Source organism: Carcharhinus amblyrhynchos, chromosome 18 (assembly GCF_965287045.1).
Source record: "Carcharhinus amblyrhynchos chromosome 18, sCarAmb.v2.hapA, whole genome shotgun sequence".
Classification (NCBI taxonomy): domain Eukaryota; kingdom Metazoa; phylum Chordata; class Chondrichthyes; order Carcharhiniformes; family Carcharhinidae; genus Carcharhinus; species Carcharhinus amblyrhynchos.
Window position 1 is genome coordinate 54788307 of NC_137341.1, and position 27076 is coordinate 54815382.

Here is a 27076-nt window from a genome sequence, read left to right on the forward strand (position 1 = left end):
AGTGAGACAAGCCAGGAATCTAACCCAGGTCCTTGGCACTGTGAGACAGCAGTGCTGCCCCAAAAGTTGGAAAAGTTAGAAATGTAACAGATTTTGAACAACAGATGGTGGGGAAAAAAAATAGATCAGTATATAGTAATACCCTTGATAAGTAGAGCTCTTAACTCCTTATAGCAGCCCATGGTGGAGAGAAATGTGAATTAATAAAAGCATACAACATTGTAAAAAGTGTGCAGACCAATGTGACTGAGAGATATAAAGAACAGTAAAGGAAGGCAAATAGCAGTAGGCGACAAAAAGGAAAACCAAAGGAACCAAAATATCAAGATTAAAACAAAGTTTTTACAACCATGTTATTAAAAAAAGGGTAGTAGACATGGGTAATGTGGACTCTTTGCAAGTAGATATGTAATATTGCAAATGAAAATGATGAAATAGCAGACTTGCTGAATAATTACTTTGTGCCAATCTTCATAGTAGAGGAAGGGGATAATATATCTGACATCCCAGGGAAAGCAAGAATGCTTCAAGGAGTGAAACCCTGCCCAGTTTTCCAAAGAAATCATGTAAAGAAATTGCACATTTTAGCCATAATCTTCCAAAAGGCTCTCAATTCCAAATTGTTCCTCTACATGGGAAACATTGTAAATGTAGCTCCACTATTCAAGGGAGAGAAACCAAGAAATGAGATATTTATTAGTTTAACACCTGCTGTGGGGATCTTACTGAATCCTGTAATTAAAACCAGAGTGATTGAGCACATGGAGAAATTTAAACTGAACAGAGAGCGCCAACATAGACTTGGAAAGAGCAAGTCATGTCGTACACATCCAACTGAATGTTGAGGTATTTAATATAGATGACAGGATGTAGTTTTTATCTTCTTCCATAAGGTATTTGATAAGGTTCCACACAAGGGACTATTAGCTAAAATTAAAAACTGAAGACAAATTATTGATCTGGTAAGGACATTGGTCAGGAGCTAGAAGATAAAATGTAGGGGTGGTGACCCTAAATTTTGCAGTGGTAATGAAAATAAAACTCACGTGTTCGCTGTCATTACCAGAATGATGGGGTAATCCAGAAGTTGTTATCAGTGATTCTACTTCAAGGGTGTGCTATTAAAGGATCTCCCCACAAAGCAACCAGCAAATTGTTGCAGAAGTCTCCCATGTAAGATGGAGGAGGAGAAATTTTTTTCTATCAGACGGTGGTTACACTTTGGAATTCTCTTCCCCAGGGGGCAGTGGATGCTGGGTCACTGAATAAGTTCAAGGTCGAATTAGACAGATTTCAGATTGACATGGGAGTCAAGGGTCATACAACAAAGTTTGAGTTAAGGCCACAATTCAAATCAACCATCTACTGAATGCTAGAGCAGGCTCAAGGGGCTAAATGGCCCTCCATTTCCTCACGGTCTTATGACCTCATTTAATTTCCTGCTTTGTTGCCTGCGAGAATACTGCAACATGGTTGGCTGCTTACTGGGTCTGGAGATCCACTTGACTTGGCTTCAAATGGAAATTATCAGGAAAGGAAAAACCCACATTAGAGCTTGCTTTTTCAAGGACAACGGTGAGCATTGACTACAAAATCCAGCTCAGTGATAACGTAGTGGAAAAAGGCGGCTAATATATACCGTGGGATGCGTGTTGGTGCTGCAACTGTACTTATTAATGCCCTAGATAATAATAGTCACATATCCAAGTTTGCCAATAATCAAAGACCGGTGATAAGTGTTGCAGGCTGGAGCATCAAATTATGATGGATGAAGTGAATTGGCAGAACCATATCAGGTGGATTTCAAGCACAGGCGAGTGAGGCCATGCATCATAAAAGAACAGATTCAAGTATTTTGTTTGAATAATGCTAGTAACAGTGGATATCAAATAAGGTTTAGATTCACATATACATGGCAGAATGTCATGGTCAGAACATTAAAAATAGCTAAGCATTTCACACAAGAAAGAATACACTAGTCTCAAGGAGTGCAGTGGAATGTTACTATAGCTCCAAGCACTAAATTATAGGGAGAGATCACATTAATTGGATTTGTGTCCTGGCCAGTTAAGAATTGATTTGATTGAGGTTTTTGAATTTTGAAAAAAATTGATAGAGAAACCTTTTTTTGCCAGTGGAACAGGGTGTTAACATGGGTACATAACCTTAAAAGTAGAGCCAAGCCATTCAGGAGGGAATTAAGGAAGAAATTCCAGTATCTTATTCTTTCTCACAATTAGTTTCTCAGCTCTGGTCATACACTGGCATAACTATGCACAGCGCTTTCGATACCTTTGCATACCCCTTCAAAGTGCACAAAAGTCAGTGTATGGTCTAACCATTGTTTGGCACAAATGGACCCTTCATTCGGACTCTGTGTCTCTTATTTATAAAACTCCAATTACTGTTGGCCTTTTTAATGGCTTTAATTACTTGCATCTGTATTTTCAAGGCAGAAAGTTACTTGAAAAAGAAATATGTCAGTAAGTAGATAATTAATTTAAAGAGTAACACATGCAATCCTACAAAAAGTAAAGTCAGAGCCATTAATATCTCTTGAAAAACTTTCTAGGCATTTGTGATTGAGTTTTCAAGCCAAAGTTAGAGCTATTAGTAAGTGGCGCTCATGATTATAGGAATAACAATCTTTTTAGTACCTGGACAAACAACCTTAGAGTTCTATGACATTTTTTAATCCCTTACTCAATAAAATTGCACTGAAACTCATCTTAGCATGGAGAAATATCCCAGCATAAATCTACTACAAATGAAACAAAAAAGCTTACAACACCTACGTCCTAAGGAGTACATACACGAACAGATATTTTGAATTGTATAAGTGCAATAAAGCAAAACCCTTTGAAGGGTCATGTAATTTTTATGCCTCTGCTAGTCATGAGAAATGGTACCACTAAAAGCAGCCGATTATCCAAACGCTGGGTTGTTAAAATGCCTACCCTGTGATTTCCTCATCTCCTTTGTGGCTAAAGCACGACTCCCATGCTGAATGCTGCTTACATCCGTGGTCACATTATTAACCCTCAGCTCTTGCCCCAACGACTTCCGACCATAGGCATTTTCACCAAGTCCTCCATTGACGTCGTATCTGCCTGTAAAGAAAATCAAATTTTCTCAGGTGATCAAACTCAATTTCAGTAAACTCGAGTTGTTTTTACGAAAAGTTAAGCTAAATTTTAAGACACACAATACAACACTTCTAAAAGTGCTGCTCTATTAAAACCCAAAGTTAATAAGGGTGGCACGGTGGTTAGCACTACTGCCTCATAGCACCAGGACCCAGGTTTGATTCCCAGCTTGGGTCACTGTCTGTGTGAAGTTTGCATGTTCTCCCTGTGTCTGTGTAGGTTTTCTCCGGGTGCTCCAGTTTTTCTCCCACATTCTGAAAGACGTGCTGGTTAGGTACACTGACCCCAAACAGGTGCCGGATTGTGGCGACTAGGGGGATTTCGTGGTAACTTCACTGCAGTGTTAATACAAGCCTTACTTGGGACAAATAAATAAACTTTAACTTAATAGGTACCAATATGTTCAGAACAAAAGGTAGCCAAATCAATATATTCATAGCTTGCACCCAGTCATCACAGACAAAATATCTTAAAATTTACTTCCTAAAGAAATTATGTTCTCTATCCAGAGTAATTCGTAATAAATGTGCAAATTTCAGCTCATAGGAAAAATTCTAGATAATTAGGGCTGGATTTTGAGGAGAGTGGTGAATGGTGCTTGCCGCTAACTGTGAAGAAGTTTGCCAATAAAGATCTACACCTAGTTACAGCACACATTTCCCCTCTAAGGGCAGTTTAAAGCTGGCGTCAAGGAGATTCCAGGCACCTGGTATCAGTGATATCAGGCAATGATATTTAAGTGCTCTGAGACAAGAAACCAGGAAGTTAAAAGGGCTAACTGCTCTTCACTTTTCATTTAAATTTTCAAATAGTTGAATAAATGACTGGATTCAGACATCTAGAATAACATTAAAGTATCTCAAATACTTTGAATTTATAGGAGATAACTGACATTCTCCAAAAATAAAATTAACCCCTTCATGATCCATAGCGATGTTTAACAATAGTTATGAACTGAGTACCACAGTAAAAACCAAGCTATGCATTCAACAATGTGCAACCTTTTCAAGGACTTTTACAGCAAGGCTAACAGCATGAAAGTGGAAGTCTGTGTCAATTCACTGATTGTTTAGGGATTGTACTTGAGGACCTGGACTACACATCTGCTGAAGGAGCAGAATCTCAATTGCAGCTTCTGCATTTCCACATTATTCTGCAAAGTAACTGGGAGTTTCAATGGAGTAACAACGGCAAATGCTGCTGACATCATCCCCACTAATTGCAGGTCTTTATATATTCTATTTAATCCATTAACTGCTAAGGCAATTCACCATTTCTGATTCGTGACTTGGCATCTAGGAACGAAAACTGTGCCATAAGGACACATTTGCTGGTGAGACTGATGTTTGTCACCTCAGTCTAAGTGGTAAAATGTCAAACTGCAGGATGGTCTTCCAGTAAATGAGACTTATTTTCAGAGACAGGAGTTAATTAGTACAGAAGAGATGGAGGTCATTCCTTGCAGTTATCAAGTCCAAAATCCAAAACGCTACAGCCAAAATCAGATTTCATTAAAATAGAAACAATAACTCTTGGGAGGGTGAATGGGAAAGTTGAAATGGAAAGAAGGGCCCTCATATTCAAAATGAATCTGACACGGGGAAAGAGATGCTTTTCACCTTTGACACATAGGTTCAAATCCACCCTAATCAGATGATCGCAAGTCATTTTCAACTGCTGGATGCAAGGTGGGTTTAATTAGCCTGAAACCAGGTTCTGGGGAACATGGGGCGATGTACTAATGTGCTTCTCACAGGCAATGCCACTCTCACAAACCAAAGAATGGATGGTGTGGGATACATGTGTCACATGGTGGGGGCAATAATAGGTGCTCTTCAGGTGTTGGGCTTCAAGTATATTTCTGTGACAGAGTGGAAGAAGCATCTGGCTATACCATACTAATCTTGGGTGCCCTTGGCCTGAAAAAGGGCTTCTGATCAGCACACAAATAGATTAAAAGTAGTAAAATAGAAATAACCCAAGTATAAGAAAGTACTGTTGCACAGTACTATAAAAGATTATCTGGGGGAACACAGAAAGGTCAAAGCTGGAATTGGAATTGTGTTCACACCACTGGGATGAAAATTGTTCTGTTTGTTAAGTTGAGTTTGGGTGGTTTCAATCAATTTTCTAAAAGACATGCTCCTACACTATTCAGTATTTTTAAAGATTTTCAACTTCCCAGCTTTAAACAGTAGACATTAAAAAACTCCAAAAATATTCAGCAACAGTTGATCTTAAAAAAATGTTAATGTACTGTGGTTTTCATTTTCCCTTAAAAGGAACCAAAAGTTAATAACCATCATGTGATAAACACAATGGAATTCTTAATGATGTGCCTCTGAACATGTTTCCCTGCATCTCTCCTCATAACTAGAATGAGTGCGAGAGCTTGTGGCACTCCTATCCTTGGACCAGAAGCTCCAGGTCTGAGCCCAACGACAGGACTTGTTGGCCACAGAAGGATGATTCAATGCAGTTTAACAGGCTGATAATCAGCTTGCAAGTCCTTCCACCGCTTCCCCTCTATTCCCCAAATGGCAAAAAACAATTTGGTTGTGAAGATATACCAAACAACTAGAATGACTATACAAAATAAATGGCTGTGAACATTCATAAAAACAGGGTGGATTCAAGAATTGTAAAAACAAAACTTGTCATATCCAGCAATAGTTACAAGAATTATGAAGAAAAAAACAACAAATTGGACTGTGGGGTCCATCACTCAGGATATGCTTTAGTTGTCCATGGGTTAAGACTACAAATACACCACACAAAATAAAATCTGCTTTTGAAATATATGTTAAGCATCATCATCACCGAAAGTAAAATTCACAGAATAATTAATATTAACTTGCATTTCAACCACTTGTGAATTATAACATTGTTTAAATTACTGCAGCCCTATGTAAGATTGACAGTGTTGTTCTGGTCCTTTCCTGTATCTGGTCTTATGTTCCATCTTATTGATACTTTAGCATAGGCCAACGTACTGCTGCCTCTTACATTCCCAGTGCTTAGTTCAGCTTTTTATACAATACTAACCTAGTCCCATACCTGACATAAGGAAGGCTCTTACGGCACACTGTCCATTGCTCATTCTCTCCCTTTATAGCAGAATCTCTGCTCTCATTCCCACTTTTACTCTTTCTGACCTCCTTTCTACAGGAAAAGAGAGAAAGGGGCAGAATTTAAAACCCCCAAGCAATTTCTTCAAACAATTATAACTGTAAGGATAATTAGACTTTAAAGATACAAACAAATGCCCCATTACCCAGCACATTTGGGACTAGTTACCATGCTGAGTGTCATCATACTAGTTTAGTACGGCATCTGCAGTCCCTCAGGCTAGTACTCAGTCTGTCTCTCTCTACGTGGTGGTCTTCTGTCACTATTCCTTTGTACCTGCTAGTTTAAACTATGACTAACATAATCTTGTACTGTTTTCAGTTATTCACTTCTATACTTAGTTACCATTGCAGTTTTGGAAAAGTAAACACAACCACAGAAGTGGTTTTAAGTTCCACCTGTGAAAGCAAGCATGCCCAATGGGATTAGCAATTTCTATTTTTTTAATAGACAAAACCACTTCTGTACATTAGGTTTAACAATGAAACTTGGAAGTGATTATGTTTATTAGAGAGCAGTATTTGATAAATTACATCACCAAATCGACACAAAACAGCTAGGAATGATAGTACCCAAGCAGAGTAACGTTAAAATTTAGCCTGGCCATGCAATACAACACCCTGTTCACTGAACAGTTATATAAATGAAGTTAACACTGACAGCTAGCTATGTGAAATCAGAGTAGGGCCATTAAGAGCCTCTAGTTAATTGGCGTAATTCAACAAGTCCTGTCCTTTCAGCCTAAATAGCAAATATTGTAAACTTCCTTCCATACATGAATACAGGTTAGAGAAAAAGCGCTCGAAAAGCAACTGATTTAATACTGGAATAATCAAAATAAATCACAAGTGTACATACACAATCCTGGAACCGTAACTCTCACCTCTTTCTTCCACTACTCTCCCCATCCATAGAAAGTTGTGGCAAGATATTCATCTAATTATAATGTTTCAATATTCCCGTCCCCCCACCTCTGCAGTGCCTTCCAATCCCAAACTAACCAAATGTTTTCTTTAACCAAGGATCCCCCCATGCAACTCAGCATCATCGATAGAAAAACCAAAGCACAAATTTTCCATTAATGGTTATTAGAGTAACAAACAATGAATCACCATGTTGGTGCTAGCCAATATCAAACCGGGTCAATTCTGCAGGAGCTTTCAATTTCAGCCTCATTTATTACTCATTATGAACTTCCAGTCTGAATTGGCTGGCCTGGGATAGCACGCTATCAACAGCTTCCACACAAAGTAATGGCAGTTGCACACAATACTGATGTTCTACAGAGAAAGCCATCACCAGCCAAATGGTGCAAGTACCCCTACATTCAATTGGAATTATCACGGTTCTAATTAAGAACAGCAAAAGAGAGCTGCCAGCCAAGGGCAGTCTCCAACAAGAGATGTGCAAGTTGCTTGGCAGGTGGTGGTTAAGACAACAGTGGCAAATATCCACAGGACATGATAGCAAAAGTTAACAGACTGTCACGGCAGAGCTGGTCAGCCTATCGAGTGATGTACTCAGTTACATGCACACCCTGCAGAATTAGCACAGCGATCATGGTCAATTCAAACTGAAGGACTGACGTGACCAAGAATAACTTGTATTACTACAGCACTTCTAATAGTCAAACATCTGGAGATTTGTCACAGGAAGATGCTGAAACAAAATTTGACATCAAGGCATGAGGAGACATCGAAGCTGACAATCAGAAGCTTCATCCAATTTAGAGAGAGAAAATAAAACATGCACCAAAAATGCATAAGGAGGGAATCCCAGAGCTTTGGACCTTGGCGATTACAGGCAAGGCAACCTATGATGGCGTGATTGAAGTGTCCAAGGAGCCAGAACTGGAATACAGCATACGAGGAGTTACTCAGTGTGTTTTGGGGAAGGAAACCTGCCATCCTTAGTCGGTCTGGCTATAACTGTTCAGTCCCATACAATGTCTAGCTTTCCTCTGAAGAGGACTAGTAAGTCACTCAATTGGCCCACTACTTTCTTCACGGCAATGAACGATGGACAATAATTGAGCCCAAATCCCAAAATACTTTTTTAAATTAATATCCTTTTAGGACTTGAAGTTTTGCATAAAATTATTTAACAAATGTTATAACATTGTGTAAGTGTCAAGTTCAATGAATTCCATGCTCATAAAATTATGTGAACACTAAATAGCTAACTTTTCAGTAGTACCTGGCCCAGAAGCATTTAACTATAGCATGCAAAATGCTCAAGAGCCATAAAGCAACAGCCAAGCAAGTTTTAAAAAGATTTGTATTTATATGGTGCTTTTCAAAAATCACAATGTCCCAAAGCACTTTACATCAACTTATTCACCGCTAGAACGTTGCAAATTGCGCAAAGCAAACTCCCACAAACAACAAGGCGATAACGATAATTTAGGCATATATATTAGTCAGGACACCAGGAATAAATCCTCTTCGAGATCCCAAGAGGACAACCAGAACTTCTAGTTAATGTCTTAGTGGAAAGACGATACCTCTTAACAGATCAGCCATGGTCTTATTGAATGGCGGGGCAGGCTCAAAGGGCTAGATGGCCTACTCCTGCTCCTATTTCTTATGTTCTAACAGTGCAGCACTCCTTCAGTACTGCATTAGAGTTCAGCTTTGATCGTTGTGCTCAAGCCTTGGAGTGGGACTTGAACCCAAGACTCAGAGTGGTACCAACTGAGCCACAGCTGCCACTAAACAATAAAACAGTATTTCCACATTCAAAACCCTAATGAGACTCTCGATTAATCTATTTACTCATTGTGGAACTAATTACATGTTCACTCACTAGAAGGATCATGGTGTATTGGGAATAAAACACTCAATCTTAGTCTACATTAGAAGGAAGTATTGAAAATCAAATTAATTAATGATGCAATGTCGGAACTTGGTGTTGAAGATAATTAAGGCTTTAAGCTAGTCTTACCCCCTTCTTCATTTTGAAATCCAGTGAGGATTCGAATATCATCGTGTCTATACCGAGACACACTGGCGGAACTGGCAGAATGCAATCCAAAAGAGGCAGAACTGCCCCGGTCCCTGGCCAAAGGATACTTTAAACTGTCTTGATCGCCTGTTGCACTGTCAATCCTAAAAAGTGAAACATCATACAATAAAGAATATAAAGGTATTGAAGTGATACTGAACATACAACCACAAGGCGGTGAGTTCAAATCCCATCACAGTAAACTCTGAATCCAAGTTCAATAAAACTGGCAACTTCTGAGCTAACAGAAAATACCCATGAAGGCTGAGAGATTGCTGTAAAAACCTAACTGCTTCAGTATTGCCCTTCAGGGAAGGACTGTGCCATCCTGTCTGGCTGCATGACTGCAGCTCCATACTATGTATTTGACCCTAGATGACAATTTTGCTCAGTCAAGGGCTGTTGTGGCATGCACTTTGTCTGCTTCAGAGATATGGTCAACTCTGCTTAGCAACCAGTGCTGAAGTGTTTAAAACATCTCAACCTCACTTATGTCTGCAATTCTTTATTTGTGTTGCAATCTTTATATGGCGTTCTTAAACACAGCCCACATTTATAATTCCCTAGAGAATTTGTTTCATGTGATATTTGAAAAACATTGCCTTTGGCAGCTATAGAAAGGAGGAAAAAATTCTTCCAGAAAGGTTAGTTAAGCAGTTTGAAAAGACAACACACATGGGCACTTTCACTGACCTTTTCCTAAGCTTTAGAAATACCCACTTAAGCAAAGGTGGAATCAACACTCGACCTTCTCAATTTAAAGCACAGTAGCTTTCTCTCCAAGTTGAGCCCACAAAAACGGTGCTCAACCTCAAAACAGAGAAATTGTTTTAAGGACGCTCAAGGCTTGAGTGAACAGGGAACAAATTGACATTGGTGAGTGAAAGGAACTTGTCAGTATCTGTAGCATGTGGCAGCACCATAGCCAACAAGCCTCAACAGTCAGAAACTGACCACAAACTCTGCTGAGAAGTGACAAAAGCAAAGAGAGTGAGCAGAACCATGGGCTTGAGAACCCCCTTCCTTGGGGCAACGCTTGCCCTCTCCAAAGACATGTGACTCCAGTATTGGCATGCTGAGTCAACCGAGGACACAAATCATGAAGCTATCATCTTAGTTTCAAGGACCTGATGACAACAATGATGGCAACCCATTGAAAAACAACTAATCACAACTGCGTAGATAGGAAACTCAATGAGATCACAAGTGGGATCAAAAACTACTAATTGAGCAGGTAGTCAACATCAAGGAGGAGCCAAAATAATCAATTCTCTTCAAAAACAGCAAAATTCCTTTCAGCTGCCATCTAACTTTCCCACAAAGTTGAAAGACTTGGATTGAAAATAAGATAGCCAAAAAATATTTGATTTGATAGAAAGCATTCTTTCTGGTTGCATCACAGCTTGGTATGGCTCCTGATCTGCGTAGTTCGATAAGGAATTACAAACAGTTGTGAATGTAGCCCAATCATGCAAACCAGCCTCCTATCCACTGACTCAGTCTACACTTTCTGCTGCCTTGGCGAAACAGCCAGCATAATTAAGGATCCCACACATCCTGGACACACTCTCTACCACCTTCTTCCTTCAGGGAAAAGAAGCAAAAGTCTGAGGTCACGTACCAACCAAGAACAGCTTCTTCCCTGCTGCTGTCAGACTCTTGAATGGACCTATCTTGCATTAAGTTGACCTTTCTCAATACCCTAGCTATGACTGTAATACTACATCCTGCACCCTCTCCTTTCCTTCTCTATGAAGATGTTTTGTCTGTATAGCGTGCAAGAAACAATACTTTTCACTGTACATTAATACTTGACAATAAATCAAATAAAACCAGAAATGCCATCTATACTTCCCATAACAATATTTCAAACAAACTCTGGCCATTCACCACGTGTGCCCAAGGATTTCTATTCGTAAAAACTTGGAAAACAGTAGGAGTAGGCCATTTGGCCCCTTGAGCCTAGTCTACCATCCAACTAGATCATTGATCTACCTCAACGTCAATTTTCTGCACCATCCCCATATTCCCTGACAGCTTTAATATCTAGAAATCTACCAATCTTTGTCGTGAACACACAATAACTGAGTCACCACAGCCCTCTACAGTGGAGAATTCCAAAGATTCACTATCTTCAGTGAAGAAATTCCTCCTCTCCTCAGACTGAAATGGTCTCATTCTGGGACTGTCTCTACTAATAAGTCAGGGAAAACATCTTTCCTGCATCTAACCTGTTGAACCTGGAAGAATTTTGTATGCTTCAATATATGATCATTTTTGTATGATTACCTCTCATTCTTCCAAACTCTAAGAAACATAGGCACACTGTGCCCAATTCTTTCCTCACTACTGACCAAGTTCTGAAAATTCATAACTCTGATTCTAGTGAGCTATTATTAGGGGCTGGTATTTGTGTGACAAAAATATCAAGATAATGTGAAGCAAAAGGAGGGATGGCAAATGAATCAGAGAATGGGAAAAGGGGTGCCCAAATCTATATAGTGATTTTTATTCCAGCAGGGTCAGCAAAATGAACAGGTCGAGGTGGAGAAAGGTTTCCTGCACCTTGTGGTGTGGCAGTGACCTCAAACACTGTCTTGACATACTCATTACTCATTCTAGGCCTTGCCCTTGGTAATTAAAGTTCTGATTGTTTCATGTCTCTCACAACCACCTCCCACTCCGCTTCAGCCAATCCCAGGCTGAAATTATTTACTATCCTATTAGCTTTCAAAACCTAGATTGCCTCCCTGTGTGTGCACGGAGCTCCAAGAAGAAAAAACTTCCAATTGCCTTTTAAGCCCATTGCTTGACTTTGAATACAAAGTTACTGCGTAGTCCTGAGAATCAAAATGCTTTGAAATTTTACATCAAAACAATATCTCGGCACTACTTGGGGCAGTAGTGGCAAACACTGCTGCCTCTCAGCTCCAGGGACCAGGGTTCGATTCCCAGCTTGGGTCACTGTCTGTTCGGAGTCTGCACACTCTCCCTGTGTCTGTGTGGGTTCTCTCTGGGTGCTCTGATTTCCTCCCACAGGAGCATTAGGTACACTGGCCATGCTAAATTGCCTCTTGCTGTCTCAGGATGCTAGGTTAGGGGGCAAATATGTGGGATTATGGAAACAGGGCCTGGTGGGATTGTGGTCAGCACAGACTCGATGGGACAATGATGCACCGTAGGGATTCTATGATTCGATACTCATTTCAGTCTTTCCTGACAACATTTGGTTAGAAAGTTGTGAAACAGAACCAACCAACCAAATGAAAACTGTTTACAGCAACTGGGCAACCTAAATAGTTAAGAAACAGAGGCTTCCACAGTAATATTAGGAAATTTAAACAGAAAATATCAAGTCCAGCAGCACTTGTAAAATGTTGCAGTCCACCTTATGCATTTGTGCTACATCCGCTCACATTTCCTGTTTTTTCTTTAGTGAACTTTAAACTTCCTGTGTCCACAATCAATGTGTTTGAACTGTTTAAATTTGTCATGCTATAATTACACTTTCCAGCTCGTGGTGGCTTGCCACCCAGTAAAATCAGCAGTTTCTTGGAAAGATTTCAGAATCCCCAGTTATCACATTGTTTTTTCTCCCTATTGGTTTCTTTTCAGCTTCTTGGCTTAATTTGCTTACTGCTCATTCATTTTGCCGTCTTTTAACCTAAAGTTTGACTCTTTTCCATGAGCATCAAAAATTGAATTTTTTTTCCCTTTTATACCAGCCTATTCCCTACTGTCTGTACCATCAGTATTTCTGAAAACACATACCTAAATGCCTGCCAAACAAAAGCTGACATTCAAGAATCAACAATAATTTATTTAGCACCTTTAATAACATAAGGAACCATCCCAAGGTGTTTCACAGGAACACTATAAAACAAAGTCTGACACCAAAACCGCAAACAGAGACATTAGATCAGATGACCAAGAACTTAAGAAATGTCTTAGAGGAAAGCAAGTTAGAGGTGAGGAAAGGGATTTTCAGAACTTGCGGTCGAGGGAACTGAAGGCCCACAAATGGTGGGGCAATTATGACTAGCAATGTACAAAAGGCCTGAATTAGAGTGCAGAAATCGGAGAGTTGTAGCGTTGGAGGTGATTACAGAACTGGAAAGGGGCAAGGACATGGAGAAATTTGAAAGCTAGGGTGAGAATTTTAATGTTAAGTTGTTAAGCCAATGCAAGTCAGCAAGAGCAATGGCGATAGGGGAACAGGACTTATTGTGAGTTAAGACATGGGCAGCAGAGCTTTGGATGCCCTCAAGTTTAGAGGCTAGAATGTGGACGAGCAGCCAAGAATGTTTTGGAATACTCGAGTCAACGGGTAATGAGGGCAGAGATGAGGGTTTCAGCACCAGATGAGCAGAGATGGGGTGAAGTTGGACAGTGTGAAAGTAGGTCGGAAGCTCATCAAGGTCAAACGTGAGACCCCAGACCAGTTCAAATCTGGACTTTTACTAGGGAGAGGGATGGAGTAGGTAGTTGTGGAGCAGGGTCTGGAGCTGGGACTGAAAATAATGGCAGTTTCCCAATATTCAATTGGAGGACTTTTGTTAATCTAATATTAGACATCAGATAAACAATCTAACAATGGATCTAACAGTTGATATGAATTTTAATGCCCACTTCTTTTAGCCCGCAGCAAAGTCTTTCTGTGACAAGCCTGCAACGCACAGCTTCCTCCCCCACAAATGCCGTATTGTTCAATCTGTTCACCTCACTCTACACCCATTTTAACCATCCTCTAATGCATCCAACAACATGAACAACAAATCTGTAATATCACAAACCCATGAATGTATATGTACTGATTCTTGTTCCCTGTTCAGTTATTTTATCCAGCTACACCGCTCCGTCTCTCCAGTCTAGAGTATCATGAGCCCCCAGAGCCATTTCCACACAGCAATCAGGCCCCTCCTCTATTGCGACATTATCCTCATCCACACCTCAGGTTTATATCAATCACCCAGGTTCTGGGCAGTATGGTCAACCAGAACCACAAAGCTACATATTCACCATCCACACCACCAAGCACATTATCCACTTCATGAAATAATATCATGAAACAAAGCAGAAAATGCTGGAAAATCTCAGCGGGTCCGACAGCATCTATGGGGAGAGAATAGAGCCAATGATTTGAGTCTAGATAATCCTTCATCAGTGTTAACAGCAAACAGAATCAGCAGGTATTTATACTAGGAGGGTGGGGCTGGAATGGTTTAAAGGGAATGTAAATGAGGATACAGAAAGGCGCTAAAGGTATCCATTTAAGCAATCAGAACATGTAAATGGCAGAACAGAGGTACAGGTGGGTAAGGGACTGCCTGGCGATTATGGCAGTTGCCCTGAAAGTGAGGTGGGGAGGGGGGCAAGGAGAGCTGGAATGGAAAAGTGGAAGTGAGAAAGAAGGATGATAAAATGGATGAATGAAATGAAATAAAATAAATGGAATTGGGGTGAAGGTGGAGGAGAGAGTTCATGTTCTGAAGTTTTTGAACTCAAGGTTGTAAAGTGCCCAATTGGAAGATGAGGTGTTGTTCCTCCAGTTTGTAGTGGAGTTCGCTAGAACACTGCAAAAGGCCAAGGGTGGACATGTGGACAGGAGAGCAGGGTGGCGTGTCGAAATGGCAAGCGACATTACATTTATCAGTATCATGAAGTCCACTCTACAAGATCGCTTCCATGCATCATCACCCTGAGAAAACTATCCTGCGTGCACGTGTGTAGGAAAGTAGAAAAACAAGCCGCCTAAAAAGTCATGGAAATTTAAGAGCATCCAGATGGAAGGTCTGCTGCCTAGTTTCATTGTGACACAGATTTTACATATGTCAATGGACCAAAATTAATCACTTACATTTGGCAACTGTTTCTCAGACTGGCCCTTTTAAATATTTTAGCAATGCTCAACTGTGTTCACAGTGCTGCAAAAACAGAGTACCGCCAGAATATCTGTCTCGTGCGCATTTCCTGTAAACTTCCTGTCAATACCGACCGACTCACCTTGAACAATACCACGGCAGATGTGTTAACAGCGCATCTGTAGCCTAAAAAAAGTAGTTAAGTAAACTGGGTGAGGACAAAGCTTAAAATAAATTGGACATCGTGACTGATTTGCCATAGTCATAATTCATTCTGTATTCCATGTTGTCTACAAAACTCAAATGGAACAAATTTATTAGCAGTGTTTCTACAATAGGACAGGACTCATTTTAACCTCTGTGTAAAAAGTCCAATTGGGGAAGATTCACAGTTGGATCTGATGGGAAATGAGCCTCGAGATAAGAAAAGTAAAGGTAAGGACATATCTAAACCATAGTGGTCATAATATAAAACATTTTATGATAGCAAAGGACATACAAATGATGAAAACCAGACTTACACTGGAAAAAAATTGATTCTGAGGGGCTGAAAATAAAATGGGCAACAATATTGGCAAACAACAACACAAAACATTTAAGTGTTCAACTTGCGGATAGATTCCTCTAAAGCAGGGGTCTCCAAACTACGACCCGCGGGCCACATCCGGATTGGAGTTGAGACAACTGCTCTAAAGAAGAATTAAACACAAGTGGGCCTCCACAGAGAGGGAAGGGAACAACCGAGGGTTAGGAAAGAGGCATTAAGTATGTACACAGCAGAGAAATGCAGGATATGAGGAGATACTGAAATTAGGAAAAGTCAAAAAACCTATTAAGAATTCAAAAAGCATTAAAACAAAATAGTTAAATATTTTTCAGGCACACGGAAATAGGATCAGAAGAGGAAAGATAGGATAATAGGGTGATGAGAGTTGGCAGAAACATTAAACCATTATCACACCACGGACAAATGGTACTGAATGAGGAATTTGTAATATGTCAAGCATATTTAAAATAAAAAGGGGCCCTGTAGTGAATAAACAAAGAGGATAAAGCTGCTGGTCTGGAAAGATTGTATTTTAAAAGAATCTCGGGAAGAGATAGCAAAGATATTACAAAACTTGGAAACAATGCAAGTGGAGGGGCAATTGGGAGATTGAAAACAGCGACCGGAGGGGCAGTTGGAAGTCTCATTAGAGAGTTTGAGGAGTGAGCATTATTAAACAACAGAACCCCCTAAGGTTATAATCTCTGGATTATTACCCACACCGCATGCAAACTGGTACAGGATACGTAAAATTAGATAAATGAATACATAGCTCCAAGGCTGGTGTGGAAGAAGTGGATTTCAGTTTATGGAGCACTGGCATCAGTATTGGGGAAAGAGGGGGTTGTATATTGGAATGGTCTACATCTGAACTGTACTGGGGCCAGCGTTCTTGCAAATCACATAACTAGGGAAGTAGAGGCAGTTTTAAACTAAATAGACGGGGAATGGTTCTGGAGAGTAAATAGGTAGGTTTACAAAGCAAAAGGATTTCGCTTAGATAACAATACCCAGAGTGTGACACCCAGACAGTGACAGGTACGGACAGAGTGTACAAACAGAAAAAAGAGCAGCAAACAGAGCCAAAACGGGAAATAATGTAAAAGGCAAAATTAAACGTTTGACACAAATTAAATGAATTAATAGAGAATTTGGTGAACTGATGTGACGACAATAATCTCTCCCTCAATGTCAACAAAACAAAGGAGATAGTCATCAACTTCAGGAAGTGTTGAGAAGAACATGCCCCTCTCTACATCAATGGGGATAAAATAGAAATATCGAGAGCTTCAAGTTTTTAAGTGTCCAGATCACCAACCTGTCTTTGCACCCCATGCCAATGCTACAGTTAAGAAAGCCCAACACCTCTACTTTCACAGGAGATTAAGGAAATTCGGCACGTCAGCTACAACTCTCAACTTCTACAGACTCTTTCTGGTTGTATCACAACTTGGTATGGCTACTGCTTGGTCCAAGACCACAAGGAACTACAAAGGATCATGAATGAAGCCTAGTCCATCACTCAAACCAGTCTCCCATCCATTGACACCATCTATACTTCCCACTGCCTCAAAGGCAGTCAGCATAATTAAGGACACCTCACGCACTCTCGACATTCTCTCTTCCACCTTTTTCAACTGACTCAAGAACAGCTTCTTCCCTGCTGTCAGACTTTTGAATGGACCTACCTCACAGTCCTAGCTATGACTGTAACACTACATTCTCCACTCTTTTCCTTCTCTAGGAACGGTACGCATTGTCTGTATAGCACACAAGAAACAATACTTTTCACTGGATACTAATACATGTGACAATAATAAATCAAATAAATTGAGGTTAATGGGTATGATTTCATTACAAAGATGTGATTGGAAGGAGTTCTAAGCTGGCAATGGAATATTCAGTGATGTGACTTTTCCTTCCTGCCCGTCTTTATGAAAAGTAGTTTACAATGAGATGGAATTAGAATGATAGCAAGAAATGATCTTGGATCAGAAGATGTAGAATCCACAAGGGTGGAGGCAAGAAATAGCAAGAGGAAGACAGCATTGGCGGGACTAAGTCTGTAGACCCCCTAGAGATAACCTATACTGCAGGTCAAAGAACAAATCTGGAGATAATGAAGGCACGCAAAAGTAAGAAAGTCAGTACATTAATCATGGGTGACTTTAATTTTCATATGGATTGGGAAAGTTCAGTTATCATGAGGAAGAATTCATAGACTGTATTTAGGATAATTTCCGAGAACAATATATGATGGATGCAACCACGGATCAGGCTAATTTGGATCTGGTAGTGTTTAATACTCAGAGTAAAAGGTCCCCGAGAAAACAGTGACCATAATAGAGTAGAATTTAGCATTCAATTTGAGGGTGAGAAACTTGGGTCAGAAGCCTCAGGAAGGGTACTTGCTAAAGAATGAAGACAGACTTGACTGGAACGGACAGCTGATCAACAACGGCAGATGTTTATGGAAATAGTTCATGACTCAACAAAAATATATCCCACTGAGGAAGGAAGATTCTAGGAAGGAATCCTAGAATTGTTTTTTTCTTTCAGTTTAATAGAGAAGGACTTGGTGGATGGTGAGTCTAGGAAAGGATGTATAGATAGTTTGAGTCAAGATGAAATCAAAAAGGTGGCGGCACTGGGGTTCTTGAAAAACATTAAGGTACACAAGTCCCCAGAACCTGATGGGACATACTCCAGAATACTGAGAGATGCAAGGGAGGGAATTGCTGGGGCCTCGAGAGAAATCTTTGTATCCTCACTGGCTCCTTTGTTTAAGAAGGGTAGCAAATATAATCCAAGTAATTACAGGCTGGTGAGCCTTACATCTGTGGTAGGGAAATTATTGGAGAGGATTCTTCAAGACAGAATTTATTCCCACTCGAAATAAGTGGACGTATTATTAGTGAGAGGCAACATGGTTTTGCGAAGGGAAGGTTGTATCTCACAAACTTGATCAAGTTTTTTTGAGGAAGTGACAAAGATGGTTGATGATAGTAAGGCAGTGGATATTGTCTACATGGACTTCAGCAAATAGCAAAGTCCCAGTGCTGATCCCTGAGGAACGCCACTTGTCACAGCCCTCCATTCGGAAACACACTCTTCCACTGCTACCCTCTGTCTTCTTTGACTGAGCCAGTTTTGTATTCACCTTGCCAGCTCACTTCTGATCTCATGCAACTTCATCTTGTGCACCAGTCTACCATGAGGGACCTTGGCAAAGGCCATGCTGAAGTCCATGTAGACAACATCGACTGCCCTATCCTTAAACATCTTCGTCACTTCCTTGAAAAATTTGATCAAGCTTGTGAGATATGACTTTCCCTTCTCAAAACCATGTTGCCTCTCGCTAATACGTCCACTTATTTCCAACTGGGAGTAAACCCTGTCTCAAAGAATTCTCTCCAATAATTTCCCTACCACTGATGTAATGGTCACCAGCCTGTAATTACCTGGATTATTCTTCCTACCCTTCTTAAACAAAGGAACAACATTGGCTATTCTCCAATCCTCTGGGACCTCCCTTGCATGATGTGAACAGACCACTCCCACTCACACTCACCTGATGAAGGAGAGGCGCTCTGAAAGCTTGTGGCTTGTGCTAGCAAATAAATCTGTTGGCCTTTAACCTGGTGTTGTGACACTTCTTACTGTACCTCCCTTGCAGCTGGTGAGGATACAAAGATTTCTCTCAAGGCCCCAACAATTTCCTTCCTTACTTCTCTCTTTAGACAGCACGGTAGCAGTGGTTAGCACTGCTGCCTCACAGCGCCAGGGATCCAGGTTCAATTCCTGCCTTGGGTCACTGTGGAGTTTGCACATTTTCCCCGTGTCTGTGTGGGTTTCTTCCAGGTGCTCCGGTTTCCTCCCACAGTCCAAAGATGTGCAGGTTAGCTTGACTGGCCATGCTAAATTGCCACTTAGTGTCAGGGGGATTAGCAGGGTAAATATGTGGAGTTACAGGGATAGGACCTGGCTGGGATCGTGGTCAGTGCAGAATCAATGGGCCGAATGGCCTCCTGTACCGTAGGGATCTTATGACTCTCTCAGTATTCTGGGGTATATCCCATCACACCCTGGGAACTTGTCTACCTTAATGTTTCTCAAGAATGCCAATACCACCACTTTTTTGATCTCAAACTATCTACACAACCTTTCCCAGATTCATCATCTACCAAGTCCTTCTCTTTGGTGAATACTGACGCAAAGTACTCATTTAATACCTTGCTCAATTCCTCTGGCTCCACACAGATTTCCTCCCTTGTCCTCGAGTGGGCCAACCCTCTCCCTGGCTATCCTCTTGCTCTTTATATATGTGTAAAAAAAAGCCTTGGGATTTTCCTTAATCCTGCTGGCTGATGCTTTTTTGTGACCCCTTTTAGCCCTCCTTACTCCTTAAGTTGTTTTCTACTTTCCTTATATTTCACACTTGCTTCATGTGTTCCCAGCCTACTAGCCTTGACAGATGCTTCCTTTTTCTCTTTGAAAAGGCTCACAATAGCTCACGTTATCCAAGGCTCCCAAAACTTGCCATATTTACCCTTCATGCTTCCAGGAATGTGCAAGTCCTGAATCCCTATCAACTTACACTTGAAAGCCTCCCACATGCCAGATGTTGATTTGCCCTCAAACATCTGCTCCCAGTCTACATTCTTCAATTCCTGCCTAATTTTGTTGTAATTAGCCTTCCCCCAATTTAGCACCTCAACTCGATGACTACACTTATCTTCATCCATCAGTACCTTAAAACTTACTGAATTGTGGTCACTGTTCTCGAACTGCTCCCCTACTGAACATTGATTACCTGGGCTCATTCCCCAATACCAGGTCCAGTATGGCCCCTTCCCTAGTTGGACTTTCTATATACTGTTTCAAGAAGCCCTCCTGGATGCTCCTTACAAACTCTGCCCCATCCACACCCCTAACACTAAGTCCGTCCCAGTCAATTTAGGGGAAGTTAAAATCTCCCACCACAACAACCCTGTTATTTTAACACCTTGCCAAAATCTACCTACATATCTGCTCCACTACCTTCTGCTGGGTGGCCTATTGCAAACCCCCAACATTGTGACTACATAATGATGACGAAGAAATGTGGGATTGAAGAAATTGGTCATACTTTATCTTGTGAGCGAGTTACACACGGAGCTTTCACGTATAATATCTTAACGTTATAAAGTGAAATATCATTAACTTTACAAGAACTGTGACAGAGATTTACTGTTCACTGCTATGCTTTAGTATTATTGGAAAATGTCCTTGCCCAAAGGAAATTAATAACCAGTTTACATATTTACCATTCAACAATCGGACAGCTTCATGGTCACATTTACTGACGTCAGATTTATCGATAAAACCAAAATCAAATTCTCAAACTGGGATTTGAACTCTTTCTAGATTGCTATTCTAGTAACATAATCACTACAGTACCATATCTTCGCTTTTGAATACCTCCTCTCCCCAGGAACAGTTGAGGACTCTGGGTCTGTACTCGGAGTTTAGAAGTGGGGATCTTATTGAAACTTACAGGATATTGCTAAGCCTGCATAGAGTGGACATGGAGAGGATGTTTCCACTAATAGGAAAAACTAGAACCAGAGAGCACAACCTCAGGCTAAAGGAATCCTTAAGGATCCTTTAAAATAGAGTGAGGAGGAATTTCTTCAGGCAGTGTCTGGTGAATCTGAGAGTTAGGGGTTATGGGGAAAAGGCAGGAGAATGAGAATGAGGAAAAAAATCAGCTATGATTGAATGGCAAAGCAGACTCGATGGACCAAGTGGCCTAATTCTGTTCCTATGTCATATGGTCTTTTATGCCTACTCAACCCTGTCCTTGAGTTGAATAGTTGCTCGCTAGAAGCACATTACCACGAGATAGGCTGATTCAAAGTCATAACCTTCAAAGCATTATTCCACGAAAAAATGAACCTGGGGCAGCACAGTGCCACGGTGGTTAGAACTGTTACCTCACAGCACCAGAGATCTGGGTTTGATTCCCAGTTTGGGTCACTGTCTGTGCTGAGTCTGCAAGTTTACCCCTTGTCTGCATGGGTTTTCTCTGGTTTCCTCCCTCAATCCGAAAGAAATGCTGGTTAGGTGCATTTGCCATGCTGAATTCTCCCTCAGGGTACCAAAACCGGCGCCGGAGTGTGGCAACCAGGGAATTTTCACAGTGACTTCATTGCAGTGTTAATGTAAGCCTACTTGTAACACTAATAAATTTCAAACCTTTAAATCAGTTTTAATCCAATTACCTCCAATATATTGTATTTATTTACTAACTCAATGTCAAAAAACCCATACCTTCTGAATTTGAGATTTCCGATGGTTTTCTAACCAAGAATCATGTCTGAAAAATAACAAACACACTGCATTCTATCAGCATCATTTTCTGGTCAACAATGTGGTGTGCATCCATTTTCAACAGGAACAGAAGCTGACGATGTACCATTTGATTTTCTTTAATTGGGCCGTCAGCAGGACTTGTATCCTTTATACTCCTGCAATACGCCAATAACTGTTCTTGCTTATGATTGGAGAAGGGACACCAGGGCACTGATGGTTACTCGACTGATGAGCCCCCTGAAGATTGAAGTCATCAATTGAAAGCCAACTCAGGTCACACACCCACGCATTGTTTACTAAAGCAAAATTGCAAGTGCTCCCCTATGCATAATCATAAATATTAAATGCACTACTGCAGTGGAAGGTTAATGAGCAAGCAACAATAAACATAGGTTCCTCAATATAATTCTTTAACTTAAAAATGGTGCTCACAAACTTCGCAACTAACTGTAGTATGCCATTTGGCTTGACTTATCCCATTTTAAATCCTTTTCTGGACTTATCTTTTAGGAATATTCAAAATAAAAGCCTTTTTGCTTTCAACTTTCTCTCCACAAACATCAATATTTGTAAAACATGTGGGATTTCAAATTATCTATTAAAATCCTGGCTGCAAAACTCCTTAAAAAGTAAAGTAATTAAAGGCTATCAATTCTCAGTACCTGATTAAAAATATTTTCAAACACAAAGTGCTTTCCAAATACAAGAGATCATATTTCATGCTTTTTTAACCATTTAATCTTGGGGATGGTTAACAACTTTACCGTTCATGTGCAGGAAAATGTGACTGGTTACTGCCTTTAAGTTCATTAACAGGAATCCAGTAATCTCCAGAGGTAATCTGGTCATTGCAACCACTGTTCTTTTAGAACTCTTTTTATTAAATGAATGCATTAAGACAGGTCTCATTTGGGCTTAATGTCATGTTAAGAAAATGCTTACATTCTTAATGTTCGGCTTTTAGTTTTCAGAAACAATAAAAAAGTGTAATAGTTGCCATGGAGATGGATACATTCTACGAACATACATTCTACATCACATCCATTCAGAGCATTCTGAGAATGTTAAAAAATTCTTTGAAGATTGAGCAACGCATTATATTTGTTTTCTTAAAATGGAAATGTCCATTTCCATGCTAGGCTAAATCAATTGACACATATGTAAATTTTGGGACTGATATATTTGATGGCGATCAACAGGAAACTCTATTGAGTAATAGCCCACTTGTAATTTTGGCATTCTAAACCAGAATAACTAAACTATTCAAATGTTAACATAAATGTTATGGCTACACCACAAAAATCACCCAAAATGGTCACCACCCCATCAGCTTCCTTTCGGTCAGTGTGACTGGAAGGTGCTGCCCACAGTGTAATCAAGCAGTGTTTATATATCAATAACCTGCTCACTGATGCTCAGTTTGAGTTTCACCATGGCCATTCAGCTCTTGACTCCCTTATAATCTTAATCTAAAGAATAAAAGCTGAACTCAAGAGGGGAAGTGAGAGTGACTATCAAGACAACATTTGATCATATATAGCTTCAAGGGGTGACACAGTGGTCAGCACTGCTGTTTCACAGCTCCAGGGACCTGGGTTCAATTTCCAGCTTGGGTCACTGTGTGGAATTTGCACACACTTCTTGCCTGCGTGTTTTTTCTCCAGGTGCTCCGGTTTCCTCCCACAGTCCAAAGATGTGCCGGTTAGGTTGACTGGCCATACTAAAAATTGCCCTTTTAGAGTCCTGTGACGCGTAGGTCAGAGGGTATAGCGGGTAAATATGTCAGGATACAAGGGTAAGGCCTGGGTGGGATTGTGGTCAGTGCAGATGGCCTTTTCCTGCACTGTAGGGTTTCAATGTTTCTAAGGAGCCCTAGCAAAACTGAAGTTAATGGGAATAAAGGGAAAAACTCTCCACTGTTTGGAGTCAAAAGGCAGGTGGTTATTGGAGGTCGATCATCTCAGTCGCAGGACATCATGAATTTCTTCATCTGCTTCATCAACATCCTTCATCACCAGGTCAAAAGTGGGGGATGTTCACTGATGACTTCGCTATGGTTAGTATCATTCACAACTCAGGCGTTGATGCAGTCCATATCCACAGGTAGCAAGACAATTCAAGCTTGGGCTGATAAGTGGCAACTAACATCCACATTATCCAAATGTCACACAATGGCCATCAATACAAGAAAATCTAAGCAACTCCTTTTGACTACCATTTGAATACCCCATTATCACGGGCCTTACCACTGACAGAATCACAATTGTTACAGCGCAGAAATAGGCCTTTCAGCTCATTATGTCTGCACTGGTTCTCCGAATGCGTAACTCGCCAGGTGCCACTGACCCACCCTCTCTCCAAAATCATTCTTCCTTTTCAGTTAATAACCCAATTCCCCTTTGAAAGCCTCCACTGAACCTGTCACCATCACACATTCCAGGCCTTAACCACTCGCTGTTGAAAATTTTTTTCCGCCTTTGGGTCTTTTGCCAATCTTTCTAATCATGAAAGTTCTTCAGCCCTGGAACCACTCTCTCTAATTCCTTCACATCCTTCATGAAGTGTGGCATCTAGGGCAGGCATAATGTTCCAAATGGGGCCATACTAGTGTCTTATACAAGTTCAACAAAACCTTCTTTTTGTACTCAATGCTCTATTAATGAAGTAAAGTCACCATTGTCCCAAACGACCATAGGGTGCACTTCCTTTTGAGGGGGAGCGCTGACTGGTGGTGATTTAACCACTGGTGATTTAAGGTAAGGGGCAAGGTCAAGAAGGTGGGGCCTTCATGAAAAACTTCAGCCAACACAGGAACTGAACCCACGCTGTTGGCGTTGCTCAGCATCCCAAACCAGCTGTCCAACCAACTGAGCTAAACTGCATGCAGTTCCAAAAACACTCAAAAAGCTCAAAGCAGCTCTACTTGATCAGCAACCCACTCACCAACTTAAACATGCACTCCCTCTATCACCAACGTACATTGGCAGCAGTGTGTATCAAGGACAAAATGAACTATAGCAACTCCCTCACCTCCTTCAACAGCACTTTCCAGAGCCAAAATCTCTACCAGTTGGAAGGACAAAGGTAGTAGATGCAGGGGAACAACACCACCTGCAGTTCCCTCCATTCCACATGCCATCCTGAATTGGAAATATATCATTCCTTCACAGTCACTGAATCAAAATCCCGGAACTCCCTCCCTAACAGCATAGTGGATGTACCCACATCATATGGATGCAGCTGTTCAAGAAATGGTTCACCACCACTTTCTCCAGGGCAATTAGGGATAGACAACAAATGCCAGCCCTGCCAGCAACGTCCACATCCCATGAAAGAATTTCAAAAAATATTGACAAGGATTACACATACAAAAAAGAAACAAAAATCTGTACTGAATAATCTGCTGAACCTATAGAAAATATTAGACTACACCAGTGGACATACATGCAGGTAAGAGAGTCCATTACACTGGATGACTAAAGATACTATAAGAAAAATGAGAATTTGTAAAATCTTTAGCAATTTTGTAAACATACTCTTTGAAATTCATATCTTCAAGGACAAGACCCTCATGAAGATGATGTTGGTCTTAATCACTGATGAAGTGCAAAGCTCCACACTGCATTTTTAATTTTATGAAAAACATTATCCTGCTTCCAATGCTGTAGTATTGGTTAATACTCAGCACAGCAACCTGTCAGAAACTGTTTGCTCCATGATATTTATAAATTTCATACCCCTTGCCTCAAATATAAAAACCAAACCATTATTGGGAGTCTGTGGCATAAAGTTTGTTTATTAGTCACAAGTAGGCTTACACTAACACTACAATGAAGTTACTGTGAAAATCCCGCAGTTGCCACACCGAGGGAGAATTTAGCATAGTCGACGCACCTAACCATTATGTCTTTCAGACTGTGGGAGGGAACTAGAGTACCCTGAGGAAACCTATGCAGACACGGGGAGAATGTGCAAACTCCACACAGACAGTGGCCCAAAATGGGAATTGAACCTGGGCCCCTGGCGCTGTGAGACAGTGTTAACCACTGTGCTACCGTACCTCCCCCAATAGATTGAGCTTAAAACTGTCCTCAAAGGCTTAGCACTGGACTGGGCAATTTGCAATTGACTTATCAGTTCTACATGACTCAAAAGTTACATCACCTCGACCCATTATTAAACACAAGATTAGCAAGAAATGGATTAAAATTACTATGTGCTTGGTTAGAAAGTGTGGTAAAACAATGTTGAATTTGAAACTCTCATCATCCAATAATGAAATTATGGTCAGTATCACTACTTCTGTTGATTTTAAACTATCAGACATGGGTTTTCCTGTTAGACTCAATTTCATTTTTTTTTGCAATGATGTGCTTTACTGCTCTCCGCCATTCTTGAAAACAGAATATTCAACTGGAATAACCAATGCTAATCCGAGCTAGAAAACAAAAACGCTGATGCTTGCTTTGCCTTTAAGTAAGTAAACCCCACTTTTGTTTAACATGGTGCTGATATTTCACCTGGACGGCTCGTGACTGTTGGATTTCTCATATTCGTGAAAATAAATCCAATGGTCAGCACTAACATACCAGAGCTATGTTAAACTAAGGCTGATTGAGCAAAGATCAAAATCGCTTCCCCACCTCTCATCAGAAATAAGTATAATCTCTAAATATATTTTCTCAAAAAGCGTACACACACACCTCAAATGATTTTACAAATCTCAAAGGCTCAGGTTAACACAACTTAAAACAAATTCCAAGCAGCGGTATGCAAACTGTCAAATTATTTGCCAACCTTTGCTTGTATATACACATGTCACATTTCTTTTTGCAATTCAATTTTGTACAGCAGTAATTTTAAGTTAAAAAAAATCAAAGAACCAGACAGCTTTAATCAAATTGTTTCCTGACCCCCGTGACCAAACATAATCAACAGCAACCTGAACAATTACTGACAGCTGAAGATGAAGGAGTCATTAATGGTCCTCAACTGGAAGAGTTTTTTGCATCTTGGGATCAAACACAGATTGCAAA

The 27076-nt window shown here is 40.5% G+C and overlaps 1 protein-coding gene across 4 annotated transcripts in view; it reads right to left on the reverse strand.

The window, feature by feature from the left end:
• Positions 1 to 27076, reverse strand: part of smg1 (SMG1 nonsense mediated mRNA decay associated PI3K related kinase) — a 165610-nt gene that overhangs the window by 131897 nt on the left and 6637 nt on the right. Inside the window, exons 1-3 of one of the 4 annotated variants that reach the window (XM_080207050.1) lie at positions 9219 to 9298; positions 6204 to 6308; positions 2958 to 3110 (exon numbers count right to left, since the gene is read on the reverse strand). In XM_080207050.1, the coding sequence (XP_080063176.1) occupies positions 2958 to 3110; positions 6204 to 6246 (196 nt within the window). In that variant the 5' untranslated portion in view covers positions 6247 to 6308; positions 9219 to 9298. Of the gene's footprint in view, positions 1 to 2957; positions 3111 to 6191; positions 6309 to 9218; positions 9383 to 27076 lie in introns of those variants that run through there. The other 3 variants (XM_080207049.1, XM_080207048.1, XM_080207051.1) reach the window with 3 other exon arrangements.